We start from the raw sequence: 19,224 nt of genomic DNA, 5'->3' as shown, positions 1-19,224 counted from the left end.
TAAACCGTAATGATGCCTGATTCTGCTCTTAGACTTAATTCTACATTAATTTTGATACTAAGCTATTGTTGGTTGTTTTATATTACTATACATAAAAAGAATGTCGATAAATTTTGTTGATATCTTGATTTATTTACATGGGATATCAACACCTAAACCTAACGATGCTGTAGTGTTATCATTTTTGCTATTGATATCTCATTTGCATTTCTCTTTGCTATCCAAAAATAAAATTTCGCTACCATAATGAAGCCTTGTCCGGCTTTCGCTTTTGGATCGGCACCAAAATGCTATCATTTTGGTGCCGATACCTAGTTTTAGTAGCATTTTGCTATGGATTCAGGTATCAAAGTCTGCCTGGCCAATAATCTTTTGCATGATTTTTAACATGATGAAATAAGTAAAACTAAAATTTTGAACTCGGGATTGATTGGCGAAACTGAGAATTAAAGAGGAAAATGAAGTTTTATTGTCTTTAATCAATAATTTATAATGTTTTAAGTAGTGGAAACGTTTTGTATCTACAAATTTTGATCATATGATGTAGTAATCAAAGTTGATTAGACACAAAAGTTCGATTTCAGTTCAAATTACTCTTTTCAATAGTATTTTTAATATTTTTTTCTTAAAGTTAAACCATGTAGAATTTCAATTTGATAGTCTCCATCTAATTAATGTGCAATATTTATTATTTTTGGAAATTTAACAGTCGTATCTCTTATGTCAATTTTGGAAAAAAAAAATCTTAGAAAACTGCATCAATAAAATTTCTTCGGCAAATTTCAAATTTCAATATTTTAATCTTTACATCTTCGGTGAACTAAAAAGTTTACATTAAAGAAAATTTTTTTGAAATTTGCTCAACTTAGACTTTTGAAGTGTGTTTCTCGAAATTTGCTTTTCATATGTCGAAAAACAGAAATCCTTGTCCTTTTTACATATTTAAAGGCAAAGCTAGAAAAAAGCTCTTCGCATTGAAAAAAAATTAAAATCCTGGAAACGGTTTCTGAATAATTTCTAAAAAAAAGCGTGATAAAATCGAAACAAAAACCGTGATAAAATCGAGCGTCAATTTGGCGAGTATTGCAAAAAATCGAACAGTGATATAATCGAAAAACTACTGTATTTATATTTTACTATTATCGTTGTTAAATCTCAATACCTAATTCAACAGATCATTAAAAAAATCTGTTCGAGTGCGAGCGTTCTTCAAAATATCCCTTTTTGTTTTCTCTTAGGTCTCGTTAAAAAAAAGCATTTTGGAGATTCTTTTCTTTCAATTTGGTAATACTAATTTTTTTTTAATTGGAGGCACCGTAACCATCGTTGTGGCATTAGCGTTTGAGTAAATTATCGTATCCGATCGATCGATAATGCGAGTAAGAATCCTGTGTTATAGTTCGATAAATACATCAAGCATTCCGTCAACCAAAAATATTTGTCATCAAACCACTCCCCATGAGGTCGTTTTTCCTTCGACTCTTTTACTATACCAGGGTGGCCACAACTTTTCCATTTTGAAACTCCCGGTTTTCCCCGGTTTTTCCGGACAAAAATTCAAGGCTTTCCAGACTTTGATTGTCCATTTTCGTCGGCATATAGCAAAATTTTCAACTTATTTCATGGATTTGGTTGTTTCATAACACTCAAGTAATTGAACACTTAGACGAATTCGATTCTATTATCACCACATTCATATAAATAAAACACATCCTTCACAAAATCGCTATGGGGTTTTAATTCATATTTACAAATTGTTTAATCAATTGTGTAACTAAAACTCGCAAAATCCACGTCTCTAGTATTTAAAATTGTTCTAAAGGCGTTCAATCATGTATTTCTCTTGTCACAGTAAATTCAGTAAAATTGATGTTTTCAAACAGTCAGTAATAAATGCATCTTCAAGTGTAATATAAATTTTTGATAAACATTTATCATTATGATTCACAGAGAATTGTTTATACTTGCCCATGTTTTTCAAAACACGGAGCAATTATGAATACTTGATTGTCTAAACTTATCGTTTGATTATCTAAACAAATAACCGTCAAGATCCTGAACATAAACCATTATACATAACTTTATCAGTTTCTAAAATCTATGAATATAAGATTTTACGAACAAGATTCCTTGTTCCTTTATGAATACAAAAATTCCCCATGACTAATTAAGGGTAATTTTTTAAAGACCACAAATCGTATCTAGACGCATTGTTAAGTTTCCTCTGGAAATATTGAAAACACTAAAAATGTTTTCGTAACAAGAATCTTAACAGTGTTCATTACTACCCCATATTAGCCTAGGTAATTTTCTGAAGAACTTGTCTTCTGTTCTGCCATATGGTTATTTGCAAGATGCACTTCTTGTAGGTCAATTAATGGATTTTCAAAGATTTTTCAAATTTTAATGAAATTGTGTATGCCACGCGTTGAAAAACTTGTTTTTTTTTCAGCACTCTACGTAATTATCTAACTTGGCAAGCCTCGAGCCTAACGATAACGATTCTTGCTAAAAAATAAATTTTTTGCAACTTATTGCAATGAATAACTAATTAGAAACCATTCACCAAAAATTGTTTTTGCCACTAGAATTCGGACTTCAAAAGTAAAAAAAAAATATATGGGCAACCGGTTACAAAGTCTATATTAAACAGTTTTGAGGATTATTCAACAGCATATCAAAGTTACAGAGATACAGACAAAATTTAAAACATTATTCAATTCAGATTCACCCATTTTTTTTTATATATAGGTATTTCATCCTGAGAAATATCAGTTTCGAAATGAATACAGAAGAAAATACAAAAGAAATTTAAATTTATGATTATCAAAATTTATTTTAATAAAAGAAAAATTATCGTTAATCGATAAAAGTAAGAAACATTTATTTTTGATTTTCAAAGCGTAGTAAAATTAAATTTTGCAATTTAAATTGATTGATACTTGAACTAAACTACCTACATTATTGAAAAATTTGAACTTAAGGACTCATGTATTTTGAGTTCAAGATAACATTTTGATACATTGAAATTGCAAATTTTGGAAGAAATTTTAAAAGGAACAATGTAATTTAATGTAGTAGCATTACAAAGTTTAAAAAAACATTTCTCAATCCTCTACTGCATACGATTCCATATTTGGTTTCGAACTTTTGAATATTTTCAACATGATTCTGTACTGTCAAATATTGCAAACTATATTTAAAACTTAAAAAAACTGTTTTCGTACATTATTTTAACAATTAAAAAAATTCAAAAACAGATCTAGTTCATGGCAATAAAAATATTTCCATCAAAACAAAATCTCAACGTTTTCATTCTTCATACAGTAGAGAGCTTTGTTATGCAGAAAAATGTGTATTCGATTTCAGTGAAAAAAGTAATAGCTTATTGTTCAACATATATTTTTATGTTGAGTCAATTTCTTGGGGTAAAATTATGAAAACTAGATAACTGTTCCGGTTAACAATAGAGCTATAACGTATTTTGAAATGTTTGCTTGGAAACAACCACAGTATCAGGAAAACAAATCTTATAATTTTTTTCAAACACATTCTAGGCTAAAACTAACTTTAAAGATTATGCAAAAAAAAATCAAATTGAAAAGTGGACAAATAATGTTTTCAAAGCCAAAGAGACTCAACAGTCTACATACAATTTTCAGAAATTATGAGCTAAGTTATAAAATGCAGATTACAATAAAAACATGATATGAACATGTTTTCAAATCTGTAAAGCCATTGTTTCACAGATTGATAGTCCTCAATTCGAATCATTCGTCAGATTTTGTCAAATCTAGTTTTGGCGATAGTGGGTTTTGAAATTTAAAAATTACTTAGTTTTGAGTTGATTACATCATTGATAACTTGATTTGATAGAGGATTAAGATATTACCTAGCTATTCTAAATTCAAAGAAAAAATGCTTGAAAAAAATCCTCATGTTTAAAAAATCAACAGAAAAAAACTAAACTATTTGTGACAACATTGAAGAACATTTATGACCTTTCGATATCAAAGATTTTAATTCTATTTAAAACTTTGTTGAAGACTTAATTTTTTTATTTATGCTGTTAAAAAAAAAATTATTCATTTCGATAAAAAAACATTTCAAAATATTTTTAAATTCTCATATTTCCCCAGACTGTGAAAAATTAAAAAAAAGTTGAACTTGAAAAAGTTTCAAATATTCGCGGTCTACGTAAAAGTTGATCATTGATTCGAAACCTACGAGTAGAGTATCTTTGAAAAATTCTAATATGTTGCTTAAAATTTCTTAACTTAACCCTTGGATCTCGAAAACTAGAGCTAACAGAAAAAAAAACCTAACTATATATTTAGACCTGTCAGCCTCAAATAAGTCAATTTAACTCTCAACCCCCGGACAAACGGAATAACGTAAGTTTGGTTGACTTGTGCTGTGGAAAAGAAATAAACTAAAAATAATCGATGTTATGGCAACAATTTTGTTATTTTGACATGGGTCTTTTTTAACATTCAAATTCAAGGATTTTTTTTTCTTAATTGCGTCACTCAAAACACAAATATGTATATATTGAGGAAAGTACTATGCAATTTTTAGGTTAGATATATGTTTCGACCGGGAGGATGTTTATAAATTTTAATTTTTGGCTTTTTACGGTCTTGGATTTCAATCAAACAACTTTGTATTCGAAATACCCGACGTTTCGACCATTTTTTGTGGTTTTTCTCAAGGGATAATTCCCTTGGGTCGGGTATTTCGAATATAAAGTTGTTTGATTGAAATCCAAGACCGTAATAAGCCAAAAATTAAAATTTAAAAAAGTACTATGCAATGTTGAATCATTTCAATATATTTGAAAATTTATATAGAGTCTTCTACCAACATAACCACATCCTTATGGAAAAAGGAAAAAAAATTCACTGGATTCTTCTAAATTTTACTTCAATTTAAGTAACGGATCAGGTAAGAAATCTGTTCATTCAAAATTTACGCAAATTTTCAAAGGAATCTCTACATATGCCAGCTTAAAAAAGTGTAATGAGAAATTTTCTGGAAAAATTACGAACAGTGATCGAAAAAGGGTCAAACAGTACGTTGTATGCTTGCTTTTGTATGTATGATAGTTTTTTTTTAATAATTGTTATGATGTGCGATATTTGAACATATTTTTAGAGATTTTTGAATTTCTCCTCTCATTCTTCGAGGCAGTTTTGAACTCTAGGTTCCGGTGAAATTAGTCAGTTTTTCAATTTAGAGGTAGTTGAAGAGAAAAAAAAGTAGCTTTAAAATTTCCAAATTTTTGATATTCTTCTTACACATTTTTTTACTGTTGAATTCTGACTTGGAAATTGAATTTTGAATTTTGGATTGAATTCCTGATCTTTAAACCAAAACTGAATTTCGGTTTCCTTTTGTTTATTTTCCCGGTTTTGGGTTTGAATTCCCGGTTTATTCCCGGTTTTCCGAGTTCTTTGGCCACACTGTATACTATACTTTGTTATGGTCATCAACCAATCTCTAAAGTTGCATGAAAATCTAAGCTTTAGTTATAACAGCTCCAATAAGGTCAAAGGAATCAAATATCTTTTTTATCTAAAAAAAACTAATTTTATATTGGAAAGTCACAATAAAATTCTAAGAGCTTTCTTAGCTCACAGAAATCCAAATGTTCCAAAACATCGAATCCTTCCATTCTATCAAATATCACTCTCATAAGCAAATGTGTTCCCCACTAGTATCGTCGACCGGAAATCGACCATTGATAGGCATTCGACTGGAGAAATACATCCCTCAATCAGTTTCCCACTTCCATATGCCACAAGCCCGAAAGACAGCTGCTATCGATGCCACCGATCATTTCCGGCAATTCCTCCGGGTTTGTTGTGTTCCGCGCGTATCCATACGTATTGTTGTTGTGGTTGCCAACAGGCACTCGAGCATAATTGACACGTGTGTGCAGATATGGCGAAACCGATTGTTGTTATTGTTGATGTTGGCCGCTCCCATTAGCCAAATGTGACAGATGAATGATTGGGGATGTTTCGCACCGGATGTGCGCGTGCTGAAAACACCCGAAAACAAAAACACACACCCAGAACAATCACTTTGGGCTGTTGGAGTACAACACACACTATTTGATGTGTTTTGTGCGGTAAACTATTCATCTGAACCGATGTATTGTGCTCTCAACATAAGGATAATTCGAGGGAAAATTGTAGAACAATTGGAAACCCATTAAGGGCTTTATAATGTTTATCATCCTTCATCTTTGAACCTTAGATAGCCTAAAACCAAAATGCACCGATTCGTCAGAATTTCCTCTAAACACGTTTGCAACATAAATAACCGCGCACTGCACTGACTGACTGCTTTTGAGAATGATGGAGCTTCCTGTCGATGGATCTCTCTGCATGTGTTATGTTTGCCAAACACTCCCTGAATCGAAATGGACGATGGGACGTTTTGTAAGAAATATATAGCGAAATCAATCGAGCCTAACCAATCAAATTCGGCCTGATTGATCATCAATTACCCAATTGCTTCCGTTGCCGAGGGCTGTTTACAATTCGGGTAATTGATCGGTTTGGGCACAGCTTTTGGCCCTAAGTGTGGGTGGTGCTTTTGTTTGAATGTTAACAGGAAATTATTGCTTTGATAGAGCGATAGCGATAGGGATAGTTAGAATACAAAGAAACAAGTCTGATTCTTCGATATAATTTAATGTATACCTTCTGTTTTTTCTTCTTCAATTTTTTCAGAGCCTTCGACGTGTACTGGAACATTCCCAGCTTCATGTGCAAGCAGTATGGGTTGGATTTTTCGCACCTTGGCTACACCTATGGGGTGGCCCAGAATCCCAAGGACTCCTTCCGGGGAAATGTCTTCACAATCCTGTACGATCCCGGTAAATTTCCCGCAATTTTCGAGAAAAAAGACACCAATGTGCTGTACAAACGGAACGGAGGGGTTCCCCAGGAGGGGAATCTTACCGAGCATCTGGAAATTTTTCGAATGCACGTGGAGCAGCAAATGCCGGATCCCAATTTTCCTGGTAAGTTAAACTAAAAACCTGAGAAATTGTTTTGTCTCTCATCAAAATGTTTAATAATTTGCAGGTGTCGCCGTTATTGATTTTGAATCGTGGAGGCCTATTTATAGGCAAAATTTTGGATCTCTTCAACCGTACAAGGATCTCTCGATGAAGATCGAAAAGGATCGACATCCGTTGTATAATAAGAAGATGCTGGAAGCTGAGGTACGTAAAAACATAACGTTCATGACACAACAGTTGGTTTGGATATTTCCATTCAATCAACTTTTTTTTTGGAGTAGGTACTATAACTAATCTAAGGTACTTTGTTTTAAGTGATCTCAGGGTCTCGATCTATTAGTGTATCTCGATATCTGCAGATCTACTCGTCCCTTTGAAAGGTGTACACTAGACCGCTCCCATATGTTTTTTCGATGTCTTTTGGGTAACCAAGCATCAGTGTAAAATTAGAAATGATTTGTTTGATTCTTAAAGCAAAAAGCGATACAATTTTGTATGGAAAGCTGTATGGAAGAAGAAATTGTTGCATGTTCAATCATCAAGAAAATTCATACAAGCTTGGAATAAAGTTTGTCTTTAATTATTGGTTTTGCCTATTCTTAAGCTTCATTTTTTAGAAGAGGCTAAGTCTTTCTCGAAAAAAGTTATAACCATTAAAAAATAAAAAATCTGAATTCCATGAGTATTATTTAAAATTTTCAAATTTTGCTGGCTAGAGCTTTCCAAAATTTCAAAAATATTTGAGTCAAGGTCAAATAAATAAAAAAAAAATCCTTGGCGTTGCAAAGCAGATTTTTGCGATTTTTTTTTATTTTCATCCTACGGTTGAACAGCTTTAAAATGAGCAGTCAAACACGCTAAATTAAAGAAATTAGAGTGTCCGCTCCAGGATTTCCCTGGAATTTGAAAAATTTGATTCCCAGGAATCATAGTTTCATTCCCAGGAATTCCCGACTCGTATCAAATTATTTCTCTGGAAAAGCCTGACAGCCCCGGAACCATCCTATTTGAAAATATAGTCATACAAAACTCATTGAAAATATGCCAATTCCTGTGGCAGTGAACATTTTGCAACCATTTGGTGCAGTTTTTTTTATTGAAATAGATAAGTTTTAAAAGATTATATGAATTTCTTTACCATTTTCATTGAACAAAAACTCATAACAAGAGATGTCTATGTGCCAGATTTCTTAAGATTTGCCTGATTTTTCAAGGCTCAGCCTGACAACCTGATAAGCAGAAAACATTGAATTTCCCTCATTTTTGTTTTTAATATGCCTGATTTTGCCTGATTTTTGCGAATGTGATAAAAAATGAGTAGTGAAGAACTGAATTAAGTACCATTCTTGAAGTGAAAAAGTGAAAATGTGGCCGAATCAAAGCAACCGAAAGATTCTCTTTCATTCTTATTTTAAAAAGGGAATTAAAAGGAATCTTTCCATTGTTTTGATTTTGTAGAATTATTCAACCAAGTAGGCTCACAGCACATATTAGAGTGAAAATAAGGAGCGATGACCAAAAAATAGGTCATCACTTTGAGCGAAATTTACGTTTGTTTAACGTATCCTGATTTAGCCTGGTTTTTATTTCAACAGCTCCCTGATTTATAAAAAAAAATGTTGGCAACACTGCCCTTAACCCTTCGAACAATATATGAAAAATCGGGCAGCAGGTATGCAAATGGTGATTTCCCAAATGGAACATTTATGCTCTTGTTTCCCTCTGGCTTTGAAAGCCAGATGAATTTTAAAACTTTAGAATGATCAAGGCATCGTTTTTTTTTTCAAATGAAGAATAATTATGTAAAATGTTCCGAAAAACGCTAAAAAAGTTGGATAAATCAATCAAATAAATGGATAATGTTTTTTACTAGCCAATTATTGCATAAATGAATTCCTCATTTGACCTGTCCGGGTTATATTCTTGTTTGTTTGACTGTTTTTTAATTTATCATTGATGAACACAGTTTGAATTATTTAATGGCTTTTTCTGGCGGAGTATTTTTGCATAGGGAAACTTACTAAATTAAAAACGTCGATATGTTTCTTTGCAATAGTCATCAATTTTTTTAGGATTGATCAGATCTTGGCAATTGATTACTGTTACCGCAAACCCTAGCCAAAAATATGAACAATAGCCGAAGCTAGGTAGAATTCGATCGAGCTAACAGCTTTTGTTCTGATCACGGACGATCGTGTGTCCGATGATCATTGGTAGCCAGTAGAATCGTATAATAGCTTTCCCAACCCACAAATCGAGTTAGTTGGAGCACGTTGGTTGCTCAGTGCACATCGAGGTATAAACTATATCGCTATAGTTCCTCGAGTACTATAATCTCTTAACCGGAAAATATAGTTCTAACTGTCGGAATAAAGTGTTTCAATTGCACTTGTCGTTTTCTGAATCTAATTCCGAACTCTCGAGACCCAAACCCAGTAATTGCGGTTACAATTACTATTAAAATATTACGAAATCTAACAATGAGTTCTTCGTCGATGTCCAAAACTATGGAAAGTAATACAGGATTTGAAAATGCTTTTCGAAACACGTTTCCTGTTTTGCTGGTCCCTGCTCCACCTGATCAACTCGTACTCCGAATGCTTTGTACAGTTTTTCAGTAACGAGTTTTTTTCGATCAAGATATTTGGGCTTTAAATCCTTAGTGATCTTTTTGTTGTTCGACCGGGAATAATTTTGAGGTTATGTATTGGCTTTTCGGTCTTATCAGGTCAATTATAACACTTTTTATATGTGCTTCATCCAACGTTTCGAATTATATTAATTCTTTATCAAGGAACTAAAATTAAATACAGGAGCATAAAACATATTTTCTCATAATTAATATTAACATTAATTACTCACTCGGACATTCGTGTTATTGTCCAAAGCAGATGCACTCCTACAGTGTTCATCAATCGTCGGGATTCTGGCTATAAATTTTGAATTTGAACTCTCATTTCATGTCGGAAGTGAGGAGGAAAGCTTGCGTGTGACTTACGTGTCCAATATTCTGGTATCGGCCAGGGCGTCGGCGCCTACTCCGTCGTTTTGGAACACGTCCGTGGCAAAACTTCTATCACTCGACTCACTGTTTGTTATTATTGTTTGAGTTTTCGTAGCGTTTTCTTTACCGCCAGAACCCGGCGTCCATGAGTGCTTGCGAGTGTTTGCGAGAGAGTGAAACACTCCGCCGTACGAGATTGCTCTCCCGTCTGTGTCGCTCTGGATGTTGACGGTATTCGGGGTACTTTGTATGTAGCACATTTCGAGTACCTCTAGGTGCCTACGGTGATTGTTGGAACTGTCTAGGACGGTGGCTTTATCGAAGTCAAACATGTGCTCCTGTTCGAAACAATGTTCAACAACAGCTGACTGCCGCAGTTCCCGGATGCTGGGGTTTGACGCTGTGGCCCCTGTTGCTAATATGTTGCATTGTTGCATGTTGCATTGTTTCGAACAGGAGCACATGTTTGACTTCGATAAAGCCACCGTCCTAGACAGTTCCAACAATCACCGTAGGCACCTAGAGGTACTCGAAATGTGCTACATACAAAGTACCCCGAATACCGTCAACATCCAGAGCGACACAGACGGGAGAGCAATCTCGTACGGCGGAGTGTTTCACTCTCTCGCAAACACTCGCAAGCACTCATGGACGCCGGGTTCTGGCGGTAAAGAAAACGCTACGAAAACTCAAACAATAATAACAAACAGTGAGTCGAGTGATAGAAGTTTTGCCACGGACGTGTTCCAAAACGACGGAGTAGGCGCCGACGCCCTGGCCGATACCAGAATATTGGACACGTAAGTCACACGCAAGCTTTCCTCCTCACTTCCGACATGAAATGAGAGTTCAAATTCAAAATTTATAGCCAGAATCCCGACGATTGATGAACACTGTAGGAGTGCATCTGCTTTGGACAATAACACGAATGTCCGAGTGAGTAATTAATGTTAATATTAATTATGAGAAAATATGTTTTATGCTCCTGTATTTAATTTTAGTGATCTTTCACTTTTTAATTTCCATCCTGTAGGAAATATGTAATAAACACTCAAAAAATCGCATCCAAGCGTGCGTTCTATCGTCCAATATTTTCCGATCGGGTGAAGTTCTGGTGTGTTGGAAAGGTTCTTATCCTTGGGCACAACCTGAATGGTGTTAGCGGTATGTTGTTATCGGAAATTAATTGTTTTATGAAAATTCACACTTATGATTCTGAACTTTTAATAATTATCACTTTTAAAAATCATTTTTGAATGAATTTATGAAAAAAACAACAATTCCTAAGTTTCCAAATAAACCCTTCAGATCTGCAATACGATGTTAGATGAGAACGATATGAATGAGATACACTTGAATGTTTTTAAAAGAATGATCCGAAACTTTTGGCCGATACACCATACTAAGGGGTGATCCCAAACTTTTGGACGGTAACTTAAGTTTGTATTTTATTAATCAAAAGTGCATTCTTAAATTTTTGCACAACATTGTTTTATTGTGTTTTAAGAAGTTAAGAATAAGGGTTCTAATGCAATTCAAATTTCGAAATTTGGTCCACCCTATCCCGAGATGATCGGCTTTGAATTTTGAGCAAAATACCTCCGAATTAGCTATTGCTAATAGTCTTTCAAATGAGATCAGAAGATGGACTCTAAAATTTATCACGTGAATTGAACGGTCTTCACCCAACTGAACTAGTAGAATTAGTGATTCAGGAAGTCGCATTGGAAATCAGTCTTCTTGAACTAGTTTAACTTCATACTGGAACTACCCGATACAAATACCTAATTGAGAAGTTCAACTAAACACTCTTTTATCCGCGAATTTACAATGCAGTCTTGTCTTCCCTTCCAAACCCGAGTTCAAAGACTAAGCTTTTTCTCTGCCAAACTTATGTGCACAAAGGCATCCCGAAAGAAGTCATTCACCTGATGCACAACAAGTTTGCATTCGGTGATCTTTTGGAAGATGACTCTCCAAACCATACTTTATACTCCATAAATGTGTCGGGTGATCGAAAACATCTACAGGCGCGCTTCTGATGTTCATGATGATCAAGTTAATGATTGTTTTTAGGATGGTACCTGGCAGGATTATTCTCTCTTTAAGTTGATTAAAAACATCCAAATTCCGTTTTAATCTTATATTTTACTTTATGTTAATTTATTAATAATAAGTTTTTTATATTAATGTTTCATTTCATTTGATTCCGTCAATTGCTCTTAATTGATTCAAATGTTTAGAATTTCTTTTGTTTGGTTTACTTATAAATAGTGATCCGTTAAGTAAGTTTGCATTTTAGTTACCTTTGTGAACCTCTTTTTTAAGCATTATGTTTGGACATTTTATGCTGTGGAGAACTACGGCTTTTACCACGGCAACTAAGTTCGTGAACCTACACAAATATCCCTCATTTCGCCAACAGCATTTTGTTTAGTCCTCTTTGGAAGCCCACCCCTGGGAAGAAAGTCCGGGTTTCAAAGAACTTCAGCTCATCCAGTTTTTAGTTGTTGGTGCTTAAGTGCTGTTAAGTTGAGCTACGCAATATTGATAAATAAATTTTCACTTTCCTTTAGCAGAAAGTGGGATTCAGCCCTGATTAAAATCAGTGGCTGTTAGTTCTAAAGAGTTTTGCCGTCTAGTTTCAGCTTCGACTTCCGAAGGAAATCTAGGCGGAACAAAGTATACGATTTAGAAACTTGGTATATAAGAGAAAGTTGTTTAAATTGTTGAAACACACAATTTTGTGGATCAAACTAAATTTTATATGAAATAAAAACTAAATACTAATTATATCAGTTTTGAAATGCTAGTAATTTATTTTTATTTTTATGCGATCTTGATAGTTTCTTAAAATAATAATATCTAAAACTTTTGTAAATATAAACTAATTTACTAATTACTTTAAGAGATAACTCCAAGTGGAAAAAACACTTTTTTCTTTCATGAATATGGTAGATTATCAACAAATATTAAAATGCTGTGAAGATCTATTGTCTATCGTTTACAAGCTTGCCGAAAATAATTCTGTGTTTTTGCAAAAAAAAAATCTGAATTTCTGAATTTCCTGAAAATTTTGTGATGGTATTCTATGAAGCAATTTCTATAAATTACTTTGAAGAATCAAGAATAATCGGGTCTTTTTTACATTTTAACTAAGAAAAATTACCATATTTTTCTTATCTGAAGTTATAAATCCAATATTTTTACTGAGATACAGAATCAAAGTCTTGAAAATTTGTACAAAATTTAGTAAATCTGTGAAATCTTCAGTGTGTGAATATTTCCAAAATTGTGAACTTATCGATTCCAAATTAGTTTTCTATGCAGACGATCTCAAAATGTACCATCCAATAGCTCACTATACAGACTGCCTGTCACTACAGCAGGACCTTGTAGTTAAGCTTATGCTTTGGTGCGAAGTGAATACGATGGAAGTGAATCTTAAAAAATGTAAAAAAAAACTTACGTTCACCTGAAGTAGGGTTGTAATTTCACATCAATACACAGCGGATAACGTGGCTATTGAAAAAGTTGAGTCTATTCGAGACCTCGGTGTTATTGCACGCAGAAAAAATTTGGATTTTGAAACGACTTTTATTCTGACTTCTGACTTTTATTCAAAGCATTCAGTTTTTTGAATCAAACTCCTTTTTTCTTTCAATCAATGTATTATAGTTTTGATTCAAATGAATAACTTTTGAAAGAATGAATTATTTTTTTGAATTGAATAATTTTGGACTTTGATTTTAAACAAATTCTTTGATTCAAAAGACATTTTTTCAATTGCATATTTCTTTTAAAAGAAAGTAAATTTTCTTTCAACCAAAGAAAAATGTTTTCAACGGAAAAGAATAATTTTTTGAAACAAAAACTTCAAACTTAGAAAATATATTGGATTGACTTGCAAGAAGAATAGAAAACCGAAAAATCAAATAAAGTTCGGCCGCTCGTTTTAAAAATCAAACCAGTGAATCGGAGTAAGCTATAAATAAGGAGGATTCAGGATGCAAAGTGGTAAGTGTAAGTTAATCAAAAAGTCAATACCTATTAAAGTGAATTTAAGATTTTCTAAAAGCGCTTGCATAGTTGCAGGACCACGGCCGACGGATAGATTTCCAAGTCCCTTCGAACATGGTGAAAGCTGCGCAAAGTAACTAACACCTCCCCAAATCCTGCGGTCTAATTATCTTCAACGGCAATCACCAGTCGGACCAGCCAGCAGCCGGAGTGGCTTCCGGAAGTTTATTGACCGGCCCACGGAGATTGCGAAACATTGTCAACGATATTAAGGACACGGTGATTCGATTAAAGTGAACCAGTGTTTTATGTGTTTGTGAATAAAAAAGACTTTAAGATTTAAAATTGTTTCTTTTTATTATTCAAACTCCTAATAGGAACTTCAAAACAACAGGAAAAAAACCTTCCAATTGGAATAAATGGAAAATGTTTCAATGAATAAATGCTTTTAAATCTATATCTAAATTACATTTAAGCAAAAGAAAATAACTTTGAATCAAATGAAACTGGTTTTTGTATCAAAGCATTAATATTTTGAATCAAAGATTTTTCAAAAGGAAAATTCTTTGAAACAAAGGAAAATGCATTTGAACCAAAGGATTTTTTATTTATCCCAAAATCAAAGGAAAAAATCCTTTGTTTTTGCGGCACTTTCCTTTGAAATAAAAAATCTTTTTGCTGCGTGTGTGGTTAGGTCCCTATCATTCAAGAAACATTTAGCTGTAACGGTGGTAAAAGCAAAAACAGTCCTAGGATTTTTTATCAGGAATACCAAAGGATTCAGGAACACTACAACTTTCAAAGCTTTATATTGCTCGCTTGTTCGCTGTGGGTTGGAGTACAATATTCAAGTCTGGGCACCAAACACGATCGGAGGATTGAAGCTACTCGATTCAGTTCAAAAGCGATTCCTGAGATACGCACTGCCTAACCTACCATGGAACGAACCTCAACGCCTTCCACATTACCATGCTCGATGTGGAATCTTAAACATCGAACCGATTGGTTGACGTATTATACTACTTCGTCGTCTATTTATATTCGATGTCATATCCGGTAACATTGATAGTGATACCGTTTCATGTTCCCTCTCGTTCTTTACGGGGTTTTGAGCCTCTGAGATTGAACAACTATGGTAGGAACGAATTTTTTAACCCGTGTGACATATCTTGTAAATTGTTTAACCAAGTGTATGTATATTTTGATTTCAATGTAAGTAAGGATAGATACGATAAGATATATAATTTCTGTATGTTTGTTTGTTTGTTTGTTTGTTTGTTTGTCCTCTATAGACTCAGCCGTCTTTAGAGCTAGAGAGCTGAAATTTGGCATGGATGCTCATTAGGACCAGGAAGGATGAAAAATGTTTTTAGATTTTCGGATGACCCCTTCTGAAGGGGGTCGTCCATAGAAGACAAATATTGTTTTCGCGATATTGACGTTACTTTTTGTCGGATCGTGTTCAAAATTTGCACATGAGTGTTTTGAAAGACAAGCAACCGATTTCAGGTGTCAAATTTTGTGTAAGGAGTCAGCCAAAGGGGTCGTCCATACTAACTGTTCGCTGTTTTTGCGATATTGACGTTATTATACATCGTATTCAGATGAAAATTGGCACACGGTGTTTTAAGTGACGTGCAATCGATTTGAGGTATCAAATTCATTGTAAGGGGCCGGCAAAAGGGGTCGTCCATATAAAATTTTCAGTATCTTAGTGATATTGACGTTTTTATACATCGGATTGGGGTGAAAATTTGCACATAGGAATTCATTGGAACAAACAACTGATTTCACTTATCCAAATTGAAATCAGGGTCGGCCAAAGAGGTCATCCATATCAACTATTCATTGTTAATGCGATATTGTCGTCATTTTACAACGAATTCAGATGAAAATTGGTACACGAGAGTTTTGAGGGATGGACAATCGATTTCAGGTATTAAATTGAGTGTAAGGGGTCGGCCAAGGGGGTCGTCCATATTAACCTTTCAATATTTTTGCAATATCATTGTTATTATACATCGGATTCGGATGAAAATTTGCACACGGTAGTTTTCAGCGACGGGCAATCGATTTCAGATGTCAAATGTTTTGCCAGGAATCGACAAAAGGGGTCGTTCATCTTAATTAATTTTCCAAAGTTTTAAGGAATATTGAAGTTACAATGTAATGGATTGCTTGGAAAATTTGCACACGGGAGTTCTGAGGGAACAGCAATCGATTTCTGATATCAAAGATTGCATAAGAGGCCACAGAAAGGGGTTTCACTTTTTGGCAATAATTGCGCTGTTATGCAACGATCGAGTCGAAATTTATACACGTAGGTTTGGAACGGTCAATTGATTCCTGATTTCATATTTAGTAGCAGACAGAAAAAGTGATCATCCAACATTTTTACAATTATTTTTTAACAAATAATTAGGAAGTGCATCTGGAAAATGCTTGGCAATTGAATTTCATACAAACTGTTCATGACATATTCCAACTTGAAAGCGAAACGGAGTTCGTATGGGATCAGCTAGTAATTAAATAAATAAAATTCTGTATTCTGTGACACAGATTCTATGATGGAAATCTGCTCAAAACTCTGTGAAATAAAAGATTTTTCTGTGATTTCGGCAACCTCGATCGGTTACCGCTTGCCCGCAATTAATTTAAATCGATTTTTAGGTCCAATTACCCCTATGTGCCACGCTTTAATGTGTAATGGTAGACGCAACTTTATCTGTATCTAACACTTCATAGTAGTTGGCCCGTGCTGAACAAAAATTTAATATGTGATGATAATGCTTCTAAATAAACTCTACCCGCTCATATTCACCATCTTTCATTTCTTCTTACTTTCTATCTATCTATAAAAAAATCTTAATCTTAGGATTTTATGAGTAAAAAACATCACTTTTCAACGCGAGATAAGTAGGCGTTTTCTGAATCGGCAGCACGTGTTTTTTTTTTCGGCTTTAAATATTTTCCAAAAATTTACAGAAATTTCATGGATTTTTTATCAAATTCGATTAACTTTATGTTGATAAGGTAGTGAAATCGTTTGTTCAAAAGTTAAAAATGATTAAAGTAGGCTTACCAGATACTTTCAGAAAAAAGCGGAACATTTCACGAAAAAAGCGGGACATCGCAGAAAAAAGCGGGACATTTTAGAAACTCTAAAAAACATAATTTTCATAATCATTCCTAAACATATTTATATGTTTCTTCAGCTAAAATAGTACTTAGAAAGTAATAAAATATGGATAACTGAAATTTGTTTAGGAAATTGAATTCTCAAGAAAACTTTCATCTTTGTATACTGCGAAACGTTAAGTCGAAAATGTTATAGTTCAGAGGGATTAAAAATCCGAAATTTGAAGAAAGTTTTATATTTTCAAACAGCCGTTTTGGATCATCTACATTGGATTAGAAATTGTTATTTTTTTCTCTCGGTTGTCATCTGGTGCCATCACCATTTGGAAGCAACTCACATAATATTAAAAAAAATATTAATATCGCTAGAACTTGCTCAAAGAACGCTGAACTGAACCAGATTGTTATGGTAATGCTAAGATAAGCTTACCAGATTGCCCGGTTTTACTCGGATTTGACTCAAAATTTAGGAAAAGTTCGGTCCGGCCCGGTTGCCCGGATTACGTAGAATAAAGCTTGGATTTTGCACATTCGTATTATTTCCACATCTCAGAAAAAACTTAAATTGAGTTAAAAACAAATTTTGCAACCTTTTTTTGAACAATTTTAATATAAATAATCAATGTTCATTTTTGGAGGCATACAGTACAATTTAAAACCTGCTGATGTGTTTTGATGTTAAAATATATTTTGAAATGTAATCTTTTTTAATTTTCAATAAATTATTCCGTGGTTTTGACCAAACTTGCTCGGATATTGCCCGGATTTTGGGTTGAAAATTTTGAAATTTGGTGCCCGGGTTTTGCCAATTTTTTTTTGATAACATTACCCGGATTTTTCCGGTCCGGATATGTCGGGTAAATATTCTGGCAACCTTAAATGCTAAGAACTAAACGAGTTATTTACTCTTGTTTTATTTAAAAAATATGCTGCTAATGTTGAGAAAATAAAAACAAAAAAAAACATTATGTTTGAATGATTTGTTGTGTTGAACCAATAAATTTAAATTGAAGCTAAGGTTTTTCCAGTGTAAGTCAGTGAAACTTCAAAAGGTGTTACCAATTTAATTTTTACAACCTTATCGGTGAATGTCATGATCTTTGAGTAGAATTATTTCTAGTTTTCAAAAGAATAGAAAAAAAATGACAGAAGTTGAATATGATCGAAGAGAGATTTTCTAAGAAGCGTTTTCATCAAGCACGAACCAACTATTTTGAAGTGGTAATCCGAAGAGGGTTGAATTCCCAACAAAACTTTTCTCAGAAAAAAAGCGGGACGTTTTGAGAAAAAAGCGGGACGGCGGGACATTCTCTAGAAAAGCGGAACATGTCCCGCTTTTGCGGGACGGATGGCAACCCTAGATTAAAGTGCTGCTATTCAAGAATCATTCATTAATTTCAACAATTTAATAATGAACGGAATGGAAAAGTGCGATGCATGCGGTAATTCAAGAATGAAGAAAAACTTCAGTGATTTAAACATTTATTGGGAAGATGAGCACAGGATATTTGGTGAAAGTTCCTCTGTAAGATCTTTATCTGATCTCTTTCAAATCGTGTGAAGATACCTTCTGGGAGTGTTTGCTAGCTGATGCGGATTTATCTGAATAGAATTTGGTGAGCTCGTTCCTTGCATTATTCTTAGTTACCATCTGCAATTCTGTTATCAAATGAATCTGTGTTTAGAGGAGATTATGTAGTGAATAATATAAAATTTGGTATCAGAGTGATAATAGACATGATAGAAATTATAAATTGGAAACAGGTAAATAACTGCGATCGTCGATATTGGGAGGTTTTTTTTCTTTTCCATGCTTTTGTCAAACTGTAGTCTGGTAGTGCTACTAACTACTTTTTAAATTGTTGTTCAATCCTCCCGTAAAAGGGTAAGAATGCTTCATTTTTTACATTCAATTAGATTTTAAAAGAAGTGCGATTAACACGTGTAGTAAGACATTCTTGATTTCTGTGTTTAAATTTTTTTCATTATGTTTTAATGTTTTCTCGTATAGAGAGTATCATACTTGTTT

The 19,224-nt window shown here is 33.6% G+C and overlaps 1 protein-coding gene across 3 annotated transcripts in view; it reads left to right on the top strand.

Moving 5' to 3' along the window:
- LOC129747882 (hyaluronidase Tab y 2.0101-like) overlaps positions 1 to 19,224 on the top strand; it is a 136,278-nt gene that overhangs the window by 57,779 nt on the left and 59,275 nt on the right. For all 3 annotated transcript variants that reach the window (XM_055742265.1, XM_055742264.1, XM_055742263.1), the window contains exons 3-4: positions 6,741 to 7,033; positions 7,098 to 7,237. In XM_055742265.1, the coding sequence (XP_055598240.1) occupies positions 6,741 to 7,033; positions 7,098 to 7,237 (433 nt within the window). The remainder of the gene's footprint in view (positions 1 to 6,740; positions 7,034 to 7,097; positions 7,238 to 19,224) is intronic.

This window comes from Uranotaenia lowii, chromosome 2, assembly GCF_029784155.1.
Source record: "Uranotaenia lowii strain MFRU-FL chromosome 2, ASM2978415v1, whole genome shotgun sequence".
Classification (NCBI taxonomy): Eukaryota; Metazoa; Arthropoda; class Insecta; order Diptera; family Culicidae; genus Uranotaenia; species Uranotaenia lowii.
This window is presented reverse-complemented; position numbering and strand designations above follow the sequence as displayed.